The 22,038-nt window shown below is 43.8% G+C and overlaps 1 protein-coding gene across 4 annotated transcripts; it reads left to right on the top strand.

The window, feature by feature from the left end:
• The first annotated feature begins 11 nt into the window (after positions 1-11).
• Positions 12-20,825, top strand: LOC103463737 (axin-2). Of its 4 annotated transcripts, none has more exons than XM_008407300.3 (12): positions 12-1,864; positions 2,206-2,481; positions 3,222-4,216; positions 8,570-8,710; positions 11,772-11,874; positions 13,429-13,569; positions 14,630-15,051; positions 15,141-15,290; positions 15,376-15,606; positions 16,024-16,113; positions 16,372-16,497; positions 20,638-20,825. In XM_008407300.3, exons 3-12 carry the CDS (start codon positions 3,372-3,374, stop codon positions 20,762-20,764), a joined length of 2,376 nt encoding a protein of 791 aa, XP_008405522.1. In that variant the 5' UTR covers positions 12-1,864; positions 2,206-2,481; positions 3,222-3,371; the 3' UTR covers positions 20,765-20,825. The 4 variants fall into 4 exon arrangements, with proteins under 4 accessions (XP_008405522.1, XP_017161487.1, XP_081463415.1 ...); XM_017305998.2 differs by having other exon boundaries at positions 2,206-2,257; XM_081607289.1 differs by lacking the exon at positions 12-1,864 and having other exon boundaries at positions 1,955-2,481.
• Positions 20,826-22,038: the final 1,213 nt, after the last annotated feature.

The raw sequence follows: 22,038 nt of genomic DNA on the forward strand, positions 1-22,038 counted from the left end.
ATATTTCACACAAATTTAAGCGCACATTGTTGTTTTTACATTATGTTTCTTTCCCTGCTTCTTAAAACTCAGCATGAATTAATCATCTTTTAGTGACCTCAGAGAAGCTGGATTTCATTAGCTGTCCTGTCCTGTACCATCATGGGAGTTTTGTGAATTTGAATCCGCTGACTTATATAATTATATCCTCCTTTAAAGTTGATTTTCAACATCAAAGGGACAATATAGCCTTTGAAGTACCATGGGATTGGATCACTGTCTAACCCACTCTTTAAGATTCTGTCACAATGACATTAGGGAAGTCATGTGAATTAAAAGACTAGAGAACAGCTCTTTGCCTTTGCTCTGTGTCCAATTTCAATCAAAATGTCATGCTGTGCCATTTTCCCCTGAATGTGGAACTGGAGAGTGTGTTACACTCACATCTTTGTGGCTAAAATCCTGTGACTAATATGTAAATTATTTGACAGTTTCACTCCACAGGATTATTAAATAGGGCCCAAAAGTTAAAGAATAAGTTTTAAATCATTGTGTACGCCAGTGCTAAGGTCCAAGGCCACATGAAGGCCCAAAACAGAATTCAGCTCAACTAATGTCCCCATTATATTACCCAAATGTTTATGCATTATATATCATTTTCCCTTTGTAGTTCAGGCAATTCTGCCGTGTAAAAACACAGGGAGCAAAAACTAAATAATTCACTGAAATGAATCATCTGCCACTTGGATTCAACTTGCTTGAACATCACATAAGTTTGATTGTACTGAAACCTGAGGAATTTGGAGGCCAAGTCCACTCCCCAAACTTACTTCCAGTCCCAAACAAAGAGGATTTTCAATGCTTTTTTGGCATTTATTAGTTTTAGACGCTTGTAAAAAACAAGTCAAAGCTATTCAAAATGATTTTACAGCGTTTACATATTGACCTTGTCCATCTCGACTGAAAAACCCTCTCATGCAAATCACATTTTTTAGTTCCTTGTTGTTCTGATAAGCTGTAGCTGCTAGGGATCTATAAGGAGGGGCTCTTGCCCAGGGCACCATTCATTCAAGAACCGCTACTGTACAATAAAAATATATCAGAAAAGTTTTAATTAGGCAGGTTATAATGATAAAAGCCAGCAGAAAAGAGACCATTGTAAAAAATAAAATGCGGCGGCGAGTGCTAACCCTTCTCCTGTCACTTAAGGAGGTCACAGTCAACATACTGTTGCTTTTGTTTGCTTTGTGTCCCTGTTGAAACTTTGTGTTGTAACAGAAAGACAGTGAGAATAATAGTACTGGCGCTGTGGATCAAATACTTCTGAAGCTCCAAAGCCTCAGGGAGTTGGCTGAAGATTGCTTTCTTTGATAAGGTCCTGGCAGACAACGTAGTCCTTCCCTGTGTGTAAAAGTTTAATAAACCCTCATGAACGCCTCACTTATGACGCTTGATAGTAGAAATTTGCATGGAAAACAGTTTAATATGTTAATCATGTACTGAGTGTTATTATTTCGCCCCCCGGTGGTTAATTTTTTGCTTTATTTTGCTTCTAATTGTCAAGACTGGATGCAGCTTTTTTTTTATGTCTCTTCCGGGACCAGGCCAGCGGTTCTTCACTTTGAAGTCCGCACTTAAGCCTTTAGCCCAGTTGGTGTAGAAACAGCCGGGAGGATTTCAACCGCCTGCCATGACTTCTCGAAACACCTACCTGCGGAGACAAAAAGAGGAGTAGAGGAGAACAAACAACCTGCTTTATTTTATTTGTGACTGAATTAAACTTCTCGAATGCGAAGGATAGGACAGGGAGCGAAGCCAAGACTGCTTGTTTGGGACCGTATTTACTTCACTTTTACGTTTTCTAATCATAGCGGCAACATGGATGGTGAGTTGTGCAGGGAAGCTGTTCCACAGGCCCCCTCTCTCGGCCGCTTTGATGTGCTGCTCCTCAGCTTTGAAGTTGAGAAATGTGGGCTGTGTTCCTTGTTTGTGGGCGAGAAATACGGTATGATAGATAAGAAGCTTGTGTGTGTGCGCGCGTGTGTGTGTGTGTGCGTGCGCGCGCGCGCGCGTTTGCTAAGGAGCGAGAGGGAGTGCATGAATGTATGAATGTGTGGCTAAGATTAAAAAAAAAACGAGTATTTGTCGGGCGGTGTTGCTTCTTCTTTTGACTGGGTTTAAAAAAAACAAAACGTGTGACCCCTCTTCTTCTCCACCCTCTTTCAGATTTTTGACACCCCCAGCGATCTACATAGGCGAAGAGCCTGCCTACTCTGAGGTCAGTTGTTGAATGGGACAGAGTGCGTTAAACTACCAGCGCTTGCTTGACGTGCATGTGGCGCGGCGGAGCCTTGGTATAAGTCCGCCCGTCGCTGATTTCTTCTCTTATTGGGGACTATATAACCACTCGGAGAGTTTTGGACTGATCTAAAAATGGACTAAGAGCTCAACTTTTTTTCCCCTTTACTTTTCATGGGCGTTATTCCGATCTACTCTGCCATGGTATGTCACATTTTCTTTTCCTTTTTTTGTGTTTTGTTTACATGCTGTTTGGTGCGTTACTTCGGCATCCGTTTCCACTTGTCCTTGCGGCTACGGTCTCTTAGAAGTTCCGATCCTAGTAGCTTTTGCTTAGCTTTTCCCTCCCTCCTTCTTCTTCTTCCTCGGAATCAGCTTAGTCGTTGGTAGTTCAGACACGTCTCCGGACTGTAAAAACATGTTGTAATCACCCGCTCTGATTGATAATAATCACGCACGGTGCAGATACGTCTCCGCTCAAGTTCGTTGCGGTGCACATAAGGGAGTCTGTGCGGACAAGTGGAAGTGAGTGGTCTTGTGTGATTGGGAATTAATTGGAGTTGAAGCCTGTGACACGGACTCGTTAGGAGAACACGTGTAAGCCGCTATAGTACGCGATTCTATGAAGAGAGTTACCGTGTGCGAGATGATTATTCTGCTGAAATGGTTTTGATGTGGCAGATCAATGCACGTAGAGAATGTGGGCTGCAGTTGATCTCTCATTTAGGTTATAAATAGATAAATGAAACCAGAGAAAAAAGGGCTTTCATTTTTCCCTTTATCTGTGAACCCTTAGTTTTTCTTTTCTTTTTCTTTTCTTTTCTTTTCTTTTCTTTCCTTTTTTTTTTTTTTTTTTTTTTTTGAAAGGGACTGTTTACTTGATGTCTGTCTTTTGAAGTTCAGGCAGGATCTGGCTTTGATTAGATCAATACTTTGTGTTTCAGAGTGAAGAGGAGCTGAGAAGCTCCCCCGCTGCTTTTAGAGAGTGAGTGAGGAGGATTTTTTTTTTTTTTTTTTGGAGGTGGGGGGTGGGGGGAGCTTGGAAGCTGGAGCTGAGGCACCACGGCGGCACTCTCACACAGGCAGCCGGAGCCATGAGCAGGGCGCTCACGGAGCACATCAGCGGTAGCTTCCGAGAAGATGCTCCCCGTCCTCCGGTGCCGGGGGAGGAGGGAGAGGCGTCATGCTACAACCCGAGCAGATCTGGCAAAATGAGAGCCCAGAGTAAAGTTAAAGATCTCCCCACCGCCGCTGCCGCCGCCGCTGCTCTTGTCGGCTCCATGCCGCGGAGGAACGAGGATGGACTTGGGGAGCCGGAGGGCAGCGCGTCCCCGGACTCGCCGCTCGTTCGGTGGACCAAGTCTTTGCATTTCCTCCTCGGCGACCTGGACGGCGCTCACCTGTTCAGGACCTTCTTGGAGCGGGAGCGCTGCGTCGACGCGCTGGACTTCTGGTTCGCCTGCAACGGCTTCCGGCAGATGGACTTAAAGGATACCAAAACGCTGCGAGTTGCCAAAGTTATCTTCAAGCGGTACATCGAGAACAACAGCGTGGTGGCGAAGCAGCTGAAACCGGCCACCAAGACCTTCATAAGGGATAGTATCAAGAAGCAGCAGATAGACTCGGCCATGTTCGACCAGGCGCAGACGGAGATCCAGTCCCACATGGAGGAGAACGCGTACCAGATGTTCCTGACCTCTGACATATACCTCGAATACGTGCGCACTGGCTGCGAGAACGCCGCCTACATGAACCACGGCGGGCTGGGCAGCCTCAAGCTGATGTGCGGATATCTTCCTCCTCTCATGGAGGAAGAGGAGTGGAGTTGCAGTGACCTGAAGGCAAAAGCGTTGGGGTCTGTGGTGGGACTGTCTGCGAAGAACCTGAGGGCTACTGCTACTATCCGGACAGCAGCTGAGGTGCTGGAGAAGACCTACAGGTAACCTTTGCATTCCTGCTCACCTTTCACATGTTAGGACTGTCTGATGCGTTCAGTTGTGCAGACTGTATGTAGCCAGGATCACCACTGCTGAGTAAAGAGCCAGTTGTTGAACCCATCAGGATTGTCCTGGTACTGATTTCAGATTTTTTATTTTTTATTTTCATTGAGGCCTGATCTCTCCATTTAAATTTTTTGCTGTGGTTCTAACACAGACTAGAAAAGTGTCCAGAAGGATCCCGGCTTATGACTCAAAACATATGCAGCCTTTATCAGAATTGTATCCAGCTTAAAAGTACTCAAAGTACTCAAACTGGAGTCAACTTATTACACTCAAATGCCATCATTACACTACTATTTTTTTTTTTTACTTTTGCACTATGTATGTGCCAGTGAGGTAGTGAAGTAGCTGCCGGTTGGTGTGTTTTAAAGACTAGAAATGGTGGGAATTATTAGTCCTGATGTGTCTGACCTGCCTTTAACCGATCAGAGCAGCGCAGGAGAAAATTGGCTGATTCTGATCCGTGGACGACAGATTGGTGCATTTTTAGTTATTTCACAAATGATTGAGGGGACAGAGTTAAAGCCACATGATCAAAGGGTCTCAGAGGAACATGCCTGTATATTTGTGCCCTCCTGCCTTGCAGTTAGTGAAGAGGTTGGAGGGGTGGAGGGGGCGGGGATGGGTACAGAACATCAATGCATCTGAGCCTTCCTTTTAAGTAAATGGTGTCTTGCAGGCAGCCCTCTGCTGGTTTGCTCAAGTTTCCTGCGCTTTGAAACCGTTCCTCCGGTTCAGGAATGAATTCAGACACCAAAACCTCATGACTGTTATACAGCTACATGAAGCAGTGCGATGATAGTTTTTTTTTTTTATTTATATATATATAATCTGCCCTCTCTGAGCCTTTATAAATTTTGTTTACTGCCACATAATTTATTTAATGTCTGGAAATTCAAACACAGAGTTTAAGAAAAAAAAGAGCAAAAAAAAAAATTACTTTTGCAGATATCGCTCTTTTGGTCTGAGATGAAAGCAGAGCAGTGTGGAAAGCATTTGCGTTTTATCTTAAGAAGTCATCCCACACATTGTCCAACAGCTGCAATCTTTTCAGGCCAAGAAGATTTTCCATAACTTGGACTGGATGCATGAGGCTTCATCAAAGGAAATTCAAGAAGTTGTTTCTTTCTTATTCGACCAAACAAATCTGTCTTATCTGAAAGGCAGTCGCTGCTTTATACTCTTGTTTGGCTAGAAAATGCCAAGTTTGTAGATCATTTGTACCCTTCATGTCAAATGGGTTTGTTGCTGGTAAAAAGGTATGCTGACGTTTTGAAAAGTCCAGATTTGCCACAGTGTTGGGGAGGTTGAAGTTTTAGCCGACTGAATAGAGCATAGAGTAGTGCAGTGATGCCCTTTCCCCACCTGTTGCTGGCTTAAGGAAGGCTTCCTGTTTTTATTGTACTTCAACTTCAGGTGCTTTAAAGTATTTAACATGCTCTATGGAATGAAAACAGTCGTAGCTAATTCCTAGTGATGGTGGAAATTTGTTTCCAGTAGGACTTCAAAAAAAGTTGTAATCTAGATATAACCAGATTTTAAACAAGCTACAGCTTAAAAACTGCAGGAATTTTCTCTGTGAACCATTTCTAAGGTTTAATGAGATGAATGAATGAATTATGTAGTGAAACGTCTCAGCAAACTGGCTGCACACTGTTGGTCAGCTGGTGAACAGCTGCTACATCTTTTTTCATATTTCTAGAAAGAACCAATTTAGAAACGTGAAGCTGCTGGGGGAAAAAGCAGTCACATCATGTTGTACATTTTTGTTTTGAAACTCTAAAACCGTGACGTTCTTACTTTTTTTTTTTTTTTTTTTTACTCAATGTTATCACACCGTGGGAATCCCTCACTGGCACATACATAGTGCAAAAGTAATTAAAAAAAAGTAGTGTAATGATGGCATTTGAGTGTAATAACTTGACTCCAGTTTGTCCCCTGAGAGTTTTTTGCCCTTCATGGGAGCAGATGTGAGATAACAACAGTTGCTCATTTGCTTGGAAGTGGCCATGTGGAGAGCGGGGGAACCAATAAGTGCAGGGTTTGTTGACATGTGGGCATATCCTGCTTTCCTGGTGTGATCTCCCGTGTTCTTGTTTTTCCTCTTTAAAAAGAATAGCAGGAGGGAAAGAGAAAGGGAGACCGTCGTTTTACCCTTTCGTCCCCCTTTCCCACTGCCCCTCGCCATCTCTGTGGGTCAACCAATTTCCATCTCAAACATGTGGAACTAATTTTGCCACTGCACAGGCTCCTCTCGTCACTTTTCGGAGGGACCTCCAACACTCCCAGACTCCAAAGTGGTGGAACGGCACGACAAAACATCCTCGTCTCAGTTCCGCCGCTCCGACCGCAGATCCCACTCCGCAATGGATTTATGTGCGTCAGTGTTTTCCCTCCTCTTTCATTTCTGTCCTGCGCTTTTATCTCTTTGGTATGAAAGAGGGGGGAAAAAATCCGTCTGACAGAGACTAAGCATGCTTTGGAAGGAGACAGAAAGACAAGAGGAGGGGAAGAGGGAGAAAACAGGAAGGGTGGGAGGGGGGGGTCATGAAAGAAAGAAAAGAAAGATGGGGAGTAGGGGAGGGGGGTGTGCAGAGAGCCCAGCTGTGCTAAATACCTGACTCTTTGCGTGGACCCTCCAAAGGTCAGATTTGTGCTTGGGGCCTACGGCTTTAGTCATGCTGGGGTTCTCCTCAGCTCTCCCGGCAGAAGGCATTCTCATAAAGAAAGGGGCCCTCCTTCCCCCTTTTTCCCTCTCTCCTTCTCACTCCCTCTCTAAAGCTCAAGTTCCCCCTTCCTCTCCTTCCCTGTCCACCCCTTCACTCCTGGAGCAGGAATGCAACACAGCAGGATAGAGAGCAAAGAGACAGAGAGACTTTAGAAAGGAAGGCAGGGAAGAGGTGGCAGGGGGGGGGCTTGGCTGGCTGATAGCAAAGAGAGATGGAGGAGTAAATTCGTCAGGAAGGTGAAAGTGGGAGAGATCAGGAGTCTGGGCCCCAACAAAAGGCTGCAGTCCTTACATGTTAGAGAGGAAGAATATGAAAGTAAACAACAACCTGTAGAATAACGCTGATGCCACATTTCCTCCTGGACACCTCTCACACACGCCGCTCTAATTACAGAAATCTGCAGAGCACATCAGCAAAACGAACTCAGAGCTGTTTGACTTTACACCAACAGGAGCAGGAAAGAGAGCAAACAAACTGTGTCACCTCACCCTTCCTTCTCTGTCTTGAAGTCTGGCGAGCATGACATTTGCTTTGGTTAGTTTTCATATGGATAAATATGGAGAAGAAGGAAGTGGAGGGTGAAAACATGTTTGAGTTTCTGTTGTCTAGAGCTCTGGTTTCCAAACGGTTCAGCTTTTGACCCACCTAAGAACAGCGGAAGAGACATCTGATCCACAATAATAGAATATACAAAGTGTGTCAATTAAACAGGACTACAGTGACACCTGAAACACCAGCAGCAGCAGCCTGAGTTTAATTTTTAAAGAGGTTTCCTACAAGTGCTAATTTTTCACTTCAACTTTGGGAAGCAGTGGTCTAGAAAAAAAAAATCTAAGGAAAATGCATTTTACATCGATTTGATTTACCACATTAACTTTTTTATTAAAGCAAAGCATGTAAGTAAAGATCCAAGATTCACTTTAAAGGGTTTAAATTTACCCTAGGACACCCAATCTGGATTAGAATCAAATTTAGGTGTGTTATACTTTTATTTAAAGCTGATTTGACTTAGTCTGTGGGCCAAAAAAAAGAAAATATTCACTTAAAATGCAGCCAACTTGTGCTCCATCATTTGTGGAGCATCCAGAAAATGAAACCAAACTAGATGAATGAGTTTTACTCATATTTCTCAAATGTTATAAAAACAGAGATCAAGCATTTACTGCCTGAAATCAATTTCCTCTGTTTTCTTTGAGGTCTGACTTTCTCATCCCAATTTTTTCTGTTTCTGGTCTTGAGCTCTATTGCACAAAAGGAGAAACAAAATGTTTCACCTGTTCTTTGATTTTGATGGTAGTAAATTATATTCTAGTTGATGTTTTTACTGACCAAAAACCTGGTTGGAGTATTTGGTTTTGCTGAATTTAATAAGTAACAAAAAAATTCTCAGCCCTCGACTCATCAGTCATCTTTTTGCACCAATCAAAAGAAAGAGAGGTCCGATTTCTTGGTGAATCCGTAAAAATGGTGTGTGGAATTTTGAAGCCGAAAATCTGTTGAGACCATTTAAACCCAATTTTATTAGGACACCGCGTTAAAAACGTATCTTTGGATCTCTCTCAGGTCCCATCGACGAGGAGACCCCGTCAGCCCGTACTTCATCAACTCCGGCTACATTTTCGCCCCCGCCACCAGTGCCAACGACAGCGAGATCTCCAGCGACGCAGCGACAGACGACTCTCTGTCGATGACTGACAGTAGTGTGTAAGTGTTGAGCTTTTGTGCAGGTCCTAAAATGATGAAACTGCAGCGTTTTTGGGGAGGCTCGTTTCCATGCAGCCGATCGCAGCCAAAGCTCCGTGCAATTTATTACTTCCATCGTAACTGAATGAGCCCCGGCCAGAAGTCAGTCAACACCTTTCCAGGAAAACGTCCAGGGGTGTAAAGAAAAATATTTGGCCTTGTAATCCAACAGGTTTAGCTTTTCCTTGGGGCCAGGGGACTGCGTTGCCGAAGAATAATGGTGTGTAATGTATTTTAATTATCCTCTGTGATTGACTCCAGGTAATTCTATTAATGTGCAGTTGTTACTATGGCCTCAGGGGAGATAACTCTGGGAAAGTCATTACGTCTGAAGGCCTTTTGAAGTTTATTCTGATGTGTTGCAGGCTGGAACAAGGAAAAAAAAAAAGACATCTTGATGTGGGTGGGGGCGTTGCCTCATTTCCTCAATGTTGATATGTATTCATCCCACCCACCCTTCTGCCACCAGACATTTTTCTTCTTTTTTTTTTCATATTATCTAATCACTTTTCCCTTTTGAAGACCTGCAGGAGTAAGGAGAGTAAAGAGGGGTGTGGGGGGGCTTGTCCATTTGGGTCTCAAGACAAACTTGTTGAAAAAAATGTTGGCACCAAATGAAAGGCGGCTTACTCACATGGTGGGTCGGTTTCCTGCCACCGGCCTCCGCAGTGTGCTGAGATCATGTGTCTGCGAGGCTTTCACGGGGGTTACTCGTTTCTAGACCCCGGGGCAAGACGTAAGGAACTCCCACCCCCTTCTCCTCCCTCTCTCCTCCTGGCCAGTCTAGTTTACCCAGGCAGCTTCTCTCCTCCATCTTCCAGAGTTGTAAGCAAGAGTGGCGAGGCTCCCAAGAGCAAGAGAGTGAGAAAATAAAGTGCACGGAGTATAAAGGGCTTAACCGAATCGCTTTCAGCCTATTGTTAGGTGAGGGGAGCTTAGCAGGATAAGAGGGTGGCTAGCTGCTTTGAAAATGACTTGCACCGCTGAATAGGAGATCCCCGTAAAAGTGAGGGCCATGAAGCCATTCTCCTGCTGTCCAGTCACATGGTCTGGGATGTTTTGATAAATAGTGAGGTCGGTCAGGGAGGAGTTGGTAAGCTTTGTTTGCTGCCAACTTTGGAGTTCAGGTTGGGTTTCCCATGGCTACTTCCTGTTCCTTCGGGGGTTACAACTTGTAGTCTCAGTTTGTAGTTTGGGAAGCGTTGAATTTGAGGCAGAAGAATCAGCGTAGGTCACGTTGCGAGCCGTGTGTCCATGATCAAATCTCTCTGGTGTTAAATGTGATAAAGTTCCTCAGATGAAACGAATGAGCTAACTGCTGAACAGCGTCACTTGTCAAAGTCGTATTCTTTAGCACATCCTCGCCTCCTTTTCATTCCAGAGGACAGCTTGATTAGCAGTTAAAAGACGGTCAGCACATTTGAATCTTAATTTCCCAGAAAAAGAACAAAAAGAGATGGATTTTAGAAAGAGGAGAAAGGGTGATGGTGGAAGGGTGGGATTTTTTTTTTCCTCTCTCTTTTTGCTTATATCTTATTTATGGATTTACTTGGACGCTGGGGAATGCTGCTGCACCAACTTCAAACATTACCTTATCTTACAAACCAGCCTTTTGATGTTGCCGAGATCAGAGGCTCGCTGCGGAGCGCTTGCCAAACGAAGATGGCAGCGGGTGCATATGTGCATGAGTGTGAGATTTCAAAGAGGCAGCAGAAAAAAAGTAGCGATTGGGCTAGGTCAGACACTTCTGAGCGGCCAAAGCGGCCGCAATAATTGGCCGAGAGTAAGTGGCAGCTGACTGGAGGAAGCCGGCAGACAGAACTGGAGGATTAGATTCCCAGAATAAATTCTTAATTGTCCAGAGAGTTTTAGTGTTGCTTGCTAAACACCTCTATTTCATCTAGCTGTAAAGCGAAAAGAACTTGAGCACCGTTTGGAATGCTGCTTTAGTCTTCTGCAGCTTCGAACTAACCAGATCCTGAAAGCTGCGTTTTTTGTTTTTTTTTTTCTCTCTTTTTTCCCTCAATTTGAATAACAGAGTAGATAAATCAGAAAGGCTGTCTTTAGCTCATTTTTTCTTTTAAGTTTCGTTCTGTGTTTCTGTATTTATCTTGACTTTAAAGAGCTGCCTGAGCGTTTGGTTGTATTAATGCCTGAGATGCACTGAAAAATCCTGTGTTGAAGTGAATTTGTAAATTTTGACGGGGTCCTGTCCGGTGGCCAGTCTGAAACTCAAACATCTGAATATTTTCAGATCAGTTAATGCACAATACACAAGCGATACCAAGTTATGCTGACTACAACACTCTTTGTTGAGGAAGCTGTTACTGAGTGAAGACTCTGTTGTTATTTTCGTTATCAGTGAGGTATTAAATGAAAATAAAGACTGAGATTTAAGAAGCTATTTTAAATCAAACCATATTCTCTCCATGTAGATACGTGCCTGTCATTCATTCAGGCTGTAAGAGAGCAGGCCAAGAACAACAGATTACTTAATCGGATTACAGTAACCTGGACAGAAAAGTTGTAACGAAATTACTATGTAATGAAATTTGTTTCAGATGGAGCTTTTGAAAACCTCAGAGCAAAGATAAGCGTCTGAATCCTGAAGCGAATAAGGAGACTGGTATTTGTTAGCACTGATGCTAGCTGTGCTAACAACACCAACCATGTTAATCAGGCATAAAGGATACCAAAGAGCTGAAAATTTAAACTCAGTTGCTTCTCTGCTTTCAATCTTTCGCTGCATCACTTTCACTGTTAGTGATGGGACAAATACCACATGGTACCCCATCTCAAAAACACAAACAACAACATTATGAAAGTAAACATTGGTTGTTGTTATGTATTCTTTCATGGTGCTTTAAATGAGCTTAAAAAAACGCACACAAAAACAGCGCAGTTGTTGCAGAGCTATTTTGATACAGTGATCAGCATATTACAAAAAATAAATTTGGTTATTATTGGATTTTAGTTACTTTTTACAACATTAAATGGTTGGTATCTTTTGCTTTTATTGCAGAGATGGAATCCCTCCTTACAAGATGTGCAGCAAGAAGCAGCTGCAACGAGAGATGCATCGTAACGTTAAGATCAATGGCCAAGTCACGCTACCCCACTTTCCTGTAAGTTAATCTTTGTTGGAATCTACATTCTGAGTTTCAGTTTCTTTTCAGAGTATGACAAATTCAATTCCTTGTATATTTCCAGGGGGAAAAAATCCTTAAAATAAATATCTTTGCATACTTCTAATGTCTAAATGTCTCTGTTATATTTCTAACTCAGTTGCTTCTGTGGCTATTATAATAGAAATAGTTGAAATCTTTCTGTCTCCATCACTACATGCCAACAGTCGTCATGTCAGATTACAGACCAGAAATTCCTCAAGAACTTGTATTTGGTTTAATGTCTTTTTTGTGTGTGTGACCCAGACAGTGTAGGTTGGTTGATTTGAGATATTTTCTGACCTGCTGAACTTGCTGCAAGATGGTTTAAAGAACTGGGTGAAAACAGGTTGGCACAGATTAGGAAGAAGGAAAATAAACACACATTTCTTTTGTTTCCATATCCAAACACAGGTATGTGTTTGTGTGCGTTTGTGCATGCATTTTTGTTTTGTTTTGTTTTTCCCAGTTTTCTCTCAGTCTATCCTTCTCTCTCTCTCTTTGTGTCTCTTTCTTTTCCACTTGCTCTTCTTTAATGTCTCCCTCCTGATTTGGAGATGGCTCTGTCTCCCATGATGCACCAGCCCCAGGCAGCGGGGGCCCCGTGCAGGGCTGGCGCTCCTTTGCCAGCAGCTCCGCTTGCCTTTTTTCTTCTTCCCTTTATCGTGTCTACAAAGAGATGAGAGAAACAACAACAAAAAAAGTCAAAATCAAGAAAGCCAGTGTGCCAAATAACAAAAAAATAAAAAGTATGAAATGGAGAAAGAGAAGCCAGCGCATATAGTTAAAGAAAAAGGAGGATAATGTGACTAGAGTACCTCTGAGCTGCCCTGCATGCAGCCTGGAAATAAATTACTACTTTCCTTCAGATCTTCCCAGAATTTGACTCCTCTGTCTTCTTACTCTCTCTCCTCCCTTCTTTGCCACCAATGCCACTCCACAAACACACACATCTCAATCTTCTTCCTCTCCCTTCATGCTGTTAATTTTGTCACCCCCCCTCACACACGCGCACACTCGCTCTCTTCTCCGTCGATATCTGGCTTTTATTCGGAGATTTAAAGCCGCGTGTCCCTCCCACCCCTAGTGTGCGTTTGATGTTTGACAAGGGCCCTTTGAAGTGTGCTGACTTCAGAGGCTGCCTTGCTGATGGTTTGGTCGGGCTACAGAGGGTACAGGCAGGGGGCCTCCCCTCCGAGCGAGACCAACTGCTACCCCGCTACTGCTACCCCCGTCTTTTCCCCTCACCCGGCAGCTTGGCACCGCCAAGGGCACTGGGCATGAGAAGATCTGGGACAGGATGGGCAGCAAGAAAGGTTCAGGTTAGCTCGAGGGCAAGGGCGTGTGTATTAGGTCCCTTTTTTTGGAAAAGTAGCAGGCTTTTTGGAACGAGATAGGATTAGGGCAAGGGCAATGGATTAGTGCACCATATTGCATCCATCCGAAACACCAAGTAGCCACACTTGCACACTTGTTAAGGTGTCCCTTCCCCTTCTTGTGTTGTTTATCCCGCAGAGGACGCACCGGCTGCCTAAGGAGATGACCCCAGTCGAGCCCTCAGCTTTTGCTGCCCAGCTCATCGCCAAACTGGAGAAGCTGAAGCGTGAGCAGGACACGATGAGCTCTCTGGAGGAGAGGCTGCAGCAGATTCAGGAGGTGAGCATTTACAAATACAGGGCTTTTCCAGAAGTGTTATCTTTTCACATATTTTATTTTAGTGATCTTTATGTGACGAAACGGCACAAAGTCTACTTTAGAACCACATGTGTTGCTTCCAAATTTCATTTACATAGAGAAATGTTTCCCTATTCTTATTTGAAAAACACAGCTAAGGTCAGTGAGGCTGGTTTGCATAGTTGTTTGCAAATATAAATTTTTCAAGTTTATTCACAGTTTATCAATTAGATTTAGGTCTGGACTTTGACTGGGCCATTGTAACAGATGCATTTAAGCCACATTTCTGCCACCTCCGTGTTTTACAGTAGGGGTGCTGTGCTCAACGTATTTCTCTACAACACAGTTTTATACGTTTGTAGAAAAAGTTAAACTTTAGCCTCATCTGACCAGAACACATCCTTCCACAGACGAACCGTATCCTGTGAAACAGCAAAAATGTGGAACGTTTAAGGAGTGTGAATATTTCTGCCAGGCGCTACGCCTCCTCAAAAATAGTCTTAACAGCTACTTAAAGCATGCCTCCCACTTTGTAAATTCCAACTTGGATCCAATTAATTTCAGGCAGCAGTTCTAAACTTCAGTACAAATGCCTTTACGCCAGCTTTAGCATGACGAAGAACAGGGTACGCGCCGTGGGATTGCAAAGTTTGTCTGGATTTAGCTGCTTCTTCACTTTTCCTTTGTGTTCTCTCCTATTTCATTTGGAAGGAGGAACTTTCAAACTTATGTTTCTAGACACACTTTAAGTGCCTTCAAATAGCACTTAGTTACTCTCCAGTGGCACATTTGCTGAATATGTGTAGTGCCAGTTTCTTTGTGAAGCACAGGCAGATTCTGCATTATAGATGAAGCGCACCCAAAGCCTGTTGGGGAAGATAACAGTGCAGCAAAGGAGAAAACTCACATCAAGTTATTCAGGCATTTGCTCTCGCTGACTTCACAGGACGACTGAGAGAAGTCGATGGGAAGCTGACAGAGAAGTTCCTCAACAATATGTGATTATTGTTGGGTTAATCGCCGTTTCCTTTTGGGGTCACAGGAGGACGAAAGGGAGGAGAGCAACGACCTGAGCAGCAGCAGCTCCCTTCATCATCCCCTGCTGCCGTCCGCAAGCCAATGTGAGGAAGACCCCCAGGCCATCTTAGACGAGCACCTTTCCCGTGTCCTGAAGACGCCCGGCTGCCAGTCGCCTGGCGTCGTCCGGCACTCGCCACGTTCCCGCTCCCCGGAGCAGTCCGGCGTTCTGGTGTCGTCTGGCCACGCAACTCTTTTTGGTGCTTATCAAGGGTCCGCTAAGGTTCTGATGACAGGCAGGCAGTCCACGAAGCACATCCACCACCACTACATCCACCATCACCATGCTGGGCCCAAAACTAAGGAGCAGATTGAGATCGAAGCGGCTCAGCGCGTGCAGTGCCTCTGCCCCCAAGGGGGTGCCAATTACTCCGACTTCACACCTGCGTGAGTGCAGCATCCTAGCTATCCCACCTATATCTGTCATTGTGTTTTGCTATTTAAAAGCCCTAATGACTCCCTGCTTAACGCTCCAGTCGCTGCAGCACTTTGTCCAGACGACCAGTGAAGGCCTCCGATGAGGGTGTGTCTTCACCATGCCTTCCCATGGTTTCCACCGACCGCTCTCAGAATGTTTGGCAGTGGATCCTGGAGAGCGAGAGGCAGGGCAAGCACAAGCCCCACAGGCAAGGGCCGCAACGCCACCTGTACGGCCAAAAGGTCTGAGTCATGTCCTGTACTGACCCGCATTGTCCTCAATCAATCCAACAGCACTCAAGGCCTAAAGAAGCCCAGTCCTCTCGATTCCAAGATCCTGCCTGCTAGGACCAACACCTGGGGTGGTGCTGGCACCTGCAACGGGAGTCACCTCCGTGGCCATCACCCCGGCCATCCGTTCATCCAGGATCCCGCTATGCCACCTCTACCCCCTCCCAACACCCTGGCACAGCTTGAGGAGGCTTGTCGCAGACTGGAAGAGGTTTCCAAGCCACCAAAGCAGAGGTAAGAAAATCTTATTCCTTTCGAGCTGCGGTATGTAACTTTTATCAAAACATGTTTTTTTACATGCTTCTTAAAATGATCAAAGTCATCACTACGTTGTGACAGTATAAGAAAGATAATCTGTGAAACTCAAGCTCCTGTTTTCTCCCAGTGCTCCCAGTACTAACTGCAGAAATACTCAGTCAGAAACAACCAAATAAGCTAGGAGGAGGGTTTTAGCGCTGTCAATCACTCTTGTGTATGTGCTGCTCATATTCTCCCCCTTGCTGTTTGCTACACTGTAGCTGGTTTACCACCACACAGCCTGCCACAAATGCTAAGGCTAGTTAGCATGGCCACTGATAACGACGGATAAAAAGTTTTCCTGGAACAACAACTTGTTTTTTCACCATTAGCAATATCACGTCTCTCTAACAGGCATTCAACAACGTCTAGCAGCCTTCAGAGAGACAGGAGCCATCCACCTGCTGGAACTGGTGCAGGCTCCTCTCAAACCAACCCTGAAGAGTACGTATTCATATTTGAGATTTGATTTTTGGTCAAGAAACGTGGGCTTCTCTGTTTCCTCCCAGGTGTTCTCACGTCCTTCATGTAATGAGCAGCTGTCTTCTCCTGATTTGCTGTCTTAGTCATTCAACATTAATCCTGCTTAAGTACAACACCCATAAGCCTCCATTTTCCCTCAAGACAAACACACACCACCAGAACCAAAGATAATAACTTTTAAGTAGTTATCTAAAAGCTGATCTTACTTTGTATTTTCAGGTCTAAGGAGCTGGTGGTAACATACTTTTTCTGTGGCGAGGAAATTCCTTATCGCAGCATGATGAAGACCCACTGCCTCACCCTGGGTCACTTCAAAGAACAGCTCAGCAAGAAAGGCAACTACCGGTAAATATGCTGCTGCGACGCCACAAATCAAACTACAAACAACTTTGGACTGATCCGAAATTTGTGTTTGACTTACAGTCTCAAGCTTTCACTTGCCGGTACATATTTACGCTGATTCTGATTTCTCTTAAGAGCTGTATTTACCAGCATTTAAAACATGTTGTATGTCTTCATGTTGGGAGATGTTTTCCTTTTTATATTAGGAAGTAGAGGCTACATGATGTGTGTGAATCACAGTGTGAATCACTGTAAAACGAGGTTGAAACAAGCAAATTTATTTGAAGTTTATATTTTCATTTTATTTTCAAATTATAGGAAATTTAAATGGGAACAAGTATAGACTTATGACAGCACTTGAATTTTCAAAAAGATGACAGAGCAACTTCACTGCTCTCTGTTTAGCCGCCCTGCTATCTGCAGCAAGTCTTGCTCTCTCTCGCTCTCTCACAGCCTGAAGGAAATGACATGACGCATAAATAAATGTTCCTTCCAAATATCTTCTTACACATCTGAGCGTCTCATTCCTACTTTTTTTTACCCTTGGCCACCTGCTTAATGATTAAATATGTAGCATTAACGTTAACTTAACTTTAGTGTTTTCACCATGGTGCATTCACGGATTGAAAAATGAGCCGACGAGACTGAAAACCATCCAACAGCTGCTCCTGGGTACCGATTTTCGGTGAACCTCTAACGCTGAATTACGATTAATGACACCTGTTGAGACAGGACAAGAATCACAGCAGATGGACTTAGAAAACTCCCCATTGAGTTATATATATATATATATATATATATATATATATATATAACTCAATGGGGACTTAGAAAACTCCCCATTGAGTTATATATATATATATATATATAACTCAATGGGGAGTTTTCTAAGTCCATCTGCTGTGATTCTTGTCCTGTCTCAACAGGTGTGTATATATATATATATATATATATATATATATATATATATATATATATACTGCTCTTGTTTGTATGTGTGAAGCATTGGAGCCTGAAAGCTGACAAAGAAACTAAGCCGGGCTCATCCACTGTACTTAGAGCTTTTTCAAAAAGAGGGGGAGAAAAAGAGGGGGATCTGGAGTGAATTTTTCTCACATCTGGTCCTGATTTACATGCTAAGGCAACCTTAATAAATATGGCTTTGAAGCTAAGGTTATTTTATTTTGTGTGCAAAGACCATCGCAATGCCTTCAAATTCCTCCGCCAGACGATTGCATCAGACATTGAAATCCAACGCTGCGCTGAGCACCTTGTTCTGGTGAAGGTATCGGGGCCACGGCGATAAAGCCGCCACCGTCTGTGTCGCACCACGAAGCCAAACTCCCAACATCAGGACTTCAGTTGTAAGTACCAACAAGTTCTGAAGACCCGCCGCTGAAGCTACCGAAATACCTGTTTCGGGGGGACGAGTCTGTGGCGTATCAGCAAGTGAAGCCTCTGCAGTCACATCTGTTTGTTAGGCAAGAGCGGAGGAGAAGGCTCACAAACAAGCCAGCGCTCCCCCAGCTATCCCATAACTCTTCAGCGAGCCTGTGAGAACAGGGGGTGGGGGGATGAAGCGCCTGGCTTCAATGGCAGCAGAATGTGTGGAGTTGGTTAATTTGGACATGGCAGCGGTTCAGCAGAGAACAGTACTCCGCAGCTCTGCCAGACAATATTGGTGCCAGATGTTGTGAGGAGAGAAAAATCCTGCCACATAAAACATGTTCCAGTGGAAAGACTCCTTCTGTCGCTCTGCCTCTGCAGCAAATGAGTTTGAACTATTTGTGAGCATAAAATGTAGTTTTATTCATTTAAATGCAGCCATTTAGATTAAGATGGGTAGTGTGGCTGTTTTTGTGAGAAGAATAAAACAAGAAAGATAAATAATTGAAAGCGTTTGAGTTATGCCCAGAAGAAGTTAGACAACAGATGGAAATTTTTTTTTTTTTGTTAGAAATGCAGTTTGGTTACAAGCTTTTTTTTTCTCTTTTTGCTTTTTGTCACATTAATGTTGCTGCCTGTTCTGCAGCTGTGATGAAGCAAACCTCCTTCACATTCGTCTGCGATTACAATGAAAAAAACGACGACGTATGTGTATATTTATGTACACCCTCCCCGTACATGTGTTGTCTGAATGACTCTAAGCTGAGCTCATAAAACACTCGGCTCCCCCTACATTTTTTTTTTTCTCTTCCGTTTTATATTCCGAATGCAGGCACACATGGACAAAATGAGGCATTTTTCCATTACAAAGCTTATCATTAAATCCCCTCCTGCTGATCTTTTTGCTGGGTTTAAAGTAGAGAGTAGAATCATTAGAAACATCAGGAGACTTCACAGCCACTGGGGCTGAGCTAGCCTGGGGAGCTATCTCCGCTTGTATGAAGAAGAAGAGCAGCGGGTTAGCGAGGTGACCCGTGACCTCGAGGAATACCGTCTGAGGGCAGAGGTCCTTCGTCCAAACTGTTGCACACATTTGCTGAACCGCTGCTGCTGCAGATGCACCACATTTTGTGGCCTGCTTCCAGCCTCCAGTTTTTGTGCTGCTCATGCTGATTTTGGCAAGTTTTGACTAATTTTTTAATGACTTCTACAAGAATATAAGAACATCATGTTTTTTTGTTTTGTTCTATCCAAAGAGAAAGTGACTTGTAGGGCTGTGATTTTTACTTCTGACTTCAGAATTTAGTCGAACACAAAACTCATTATTGTATATTATTGTAACGTTGATTATCTTTACTTCAGACTTTCGAAATGCTGCCAATATTTCAAAATTCAGCATGTTCTATAAAAAAGATTTAAAGAAAACGGAGCAATTTTGCTGGACTATGTTTCACTTTCCTGAAAGTCTATCTCTCTAAGATATGAATATGATCACGCTTTGAGCTTTTACACTGCAAAAACATAAAATCTTATCGAGTATTTTGCCTTGTATTTAATACAAACATCTTAGCACAATTGAATTAGGATGAAACTAACTTAAAAGTAACTTTTCAGCGAGAAACGGGAGGCTATTTTAAGTAAATATTTTTATTAATATCAATGGAAAAGTGCCATTTCCACTGGCTGATTATTTTATGTATAACGTGGGGAAATATCAAGTCAAATAATCTGCCAGTGGAACTTGTATTTTTTAAATCAATATTAATGAATTGACTTAAAATAAGTTCTTGCTGAAAAGTTACTTACAAGTTAACTTTGTCTTAATTCAAGTGTACTAAGATATTTGCACTAAAATCTTGGCAGAATATATTTGGTAAGACTTTGTTTGTGGAGTGTATTTGAAAAACTTCAGTATTCAGAGCATTATTTTACGTAGGGTCATTAGATGAGACTCTCATACCGACCCCGGCCTGTCTCGCTCATCCTGAAAATGCTGCGTCCACACTGAAGAGTGTTGCAAGTGTGAAACGGCACCGTTTCGATTGGAAGCTTTTTGGAAGCGCGTGTTTATGTCTCAAGAATTTCGGGTTTTGAGGCGGGCAGTGGAGTGCAGTCGCAGGCAGACTCTCGGGCACCTGAAACGTCAACCTGTGTGACAGAGAGGCCCTTGATTTGACAACAAGCCCAATTAGAAGCCATGGAGACACTGGGAGGAAGGAAGGTGGTGATGGTGGAGGCAGGGGGGGAGGAGCATGGAGAAAGGGAGGGGGAGCTGCTTAAGGACAGCCTCTAATTAACCCTTCAACTTTAATAAGTCCTGGCAGGACAGATCTGCGACGAGGAGCCGAGCGCTCGCGGACGAGCCGTTTTTAGCGGCTCAAATTATCACAGGCGGTGTTTAAACGAGAGGTTCAGCTGTGTTTGCGCAGCGGTGCGATGTGGAGTCAGGCTCTACCTTTGAAGTGTTCAGGGATGGCATTGAAGGCTATGACTAAGTTGTTTTGTACAAGATCCATTTCTGGCTCTGAGAGAGCGTGAGTGTTTGATTTGGACTAAAGGGAGCGTGTACACGTAAGTAGTCGTGTAGGAGCCTCAAAGCTGTTTAGAACAAGATGAAATGTATCGGTTGCCCTCCTGCTGCCGCTCTGTCAGCTATTGTTTGAGCTTAGTTTTCTTTTCTTTCCCAACACTCACCTACGCGTTTTCTAATCACAAACTTCTCTCTTTGTGTGCGTCTCCTTTTCTTTCCCTCCTCAGGTACTACTTCAAGAAGGCGAGCGATGAGTTTGAGTGTGGAGCGGTGTTCGAGGAAGTGTGGGAAGATGCCACTGTGCTGCCCATGTACGAGGGCAAAGTCCTGGGCAAAGTGGAGAGGATGGACTGAAAGAAAGAAAAAAAAAAACAATAACACAAACAACCAGTGCCCTTCCCGCGCCCAACCACAAGTTAAGCTTTCCCTTAAGAACTTGAGCAACAGACTCTATGAAAAAAAACAAACAAAAAAAAACCTCTGGACTTTTTTTTCTTTTTTTATATTTCTTATTATTAAGCTAAACAGAGTTAATATATCCAGCACAAGAAACGCGATTGAAGGAAGACGAGCCAATGAAGTATGCCGAACTCAGAGGAGGAGCCGCCCCCTCCCTGACTCGCTCAACCAATCAGCCTTAGATCACACAAAGGGACGAAACTTTGAAGACCAACGTAAGAATCGGAGGCCAGGGGGGAGGAGAGACCCCGACTCCTCTTGAAGATAACCACTGAAGAAACCGTCGAGTTGCGACACGACGGCGGACTGATGGTGTCCTGTGCAGAGGGCTAAGCAGGCGCTGACAGAAACGCCCAGATGTGTGCATATACATACATATATATGTATATATACACATATTTTATATATATATATAGATATATATCTATATATATAATTCTTTATGTCTTGAGTTTAAAAGTTTTATTTAGTATTTATTAAAATAACCCTTCCCTCTCCCGTGTCTTAATCCGTTGACCCCACCCCCTTTTTCCCGTCTCCAGCCAATGAACAAGCTGCTTTGAATGTTGGGAGAATACTGTAGTGATGCCGTTTCATGTTTGTCCGTTTTTTTGTGTTCCACAAAGGTCGTCACACTAGCCTTGTTGCCACTTTCGACCCAAAATAACGACCTGAGCGTGGGTCCAGTCCAAGGCCTCGTTACGCTAACGGTCGATCCCACTTTTATATGCTGCTGATAGTTTTGTTCAAAGTTGTCACACCAGGATCTCCCAACACTCATTGTCTCTCTCTCTCTCTCTCCCCCGTCCCTCCCTTTCTCCTCTGTCTTTCCCTCTTTAGCGACAGAGCTCAATCTTTTTTTGTTGTGCCTTTGTTTGTAAACCAGGCATTGCACAGGGATGGGAAATAAAGGTGGGGTTGAGGGGGGGGGGGTTAGATTCACACAGAGAGAAGGCCTAATAAAGACAGTGTTTACAGCCCGCACACCGAAATAACTCACTCTAACAAGAATCAGTTTGAGCCACTGAGAGCGACTTCTCGACGAAGTCGGCTGACGTGTGCGGGAGGAAAAACAAAAAAAGAAAAACAAAACAGCAAAAACATTGTGAAGAATTTCCGCTCCAGTATCTTTTGAATGTTGTTACAGTAACACCGAATATAGCAGAGCT

The sequence above is a fragment of the Poecilia reticulata genome, chromosome 1 (assembly GCF_904066995.2).
Source record: "Poecilia reticulata chromosome 1, P_reticulata-male-v2, whole genome shotgun sequence".
In the NCBI taxonomy this organism is placed as follows: Eukaryota; Metazoa; Chordata; class Actinopteri; order Cyprinodontiformes; family Poeciliidae; genus Poecilia; species Poecilia reticulata.

Bases quoted from the DNA above. Each gene is read 5' to 3' on its own strand.
- LOC103463737 (XM_008407300.3), top strand. From the start codon at position 3,372: ATGAGCAGGGCGCTCACGGAGCACATCAGCGGTAGCTTCCGAGAAGAT. The intron at 8,711-11,771 runs GTAAGTGTTGAG...CTTTTATTGCAG, and splicing joins TCGATGACTGACAGTAGTGT to AGATGGAATCCCTCCTTACA. The intron at 11,875-13,428 runs GTAAGTTAATCT...TTTATCCCGCAG, and splicing joins TCACGCTACCCCACTTTCCT to AGGACGCACCGGCTGCCTAA.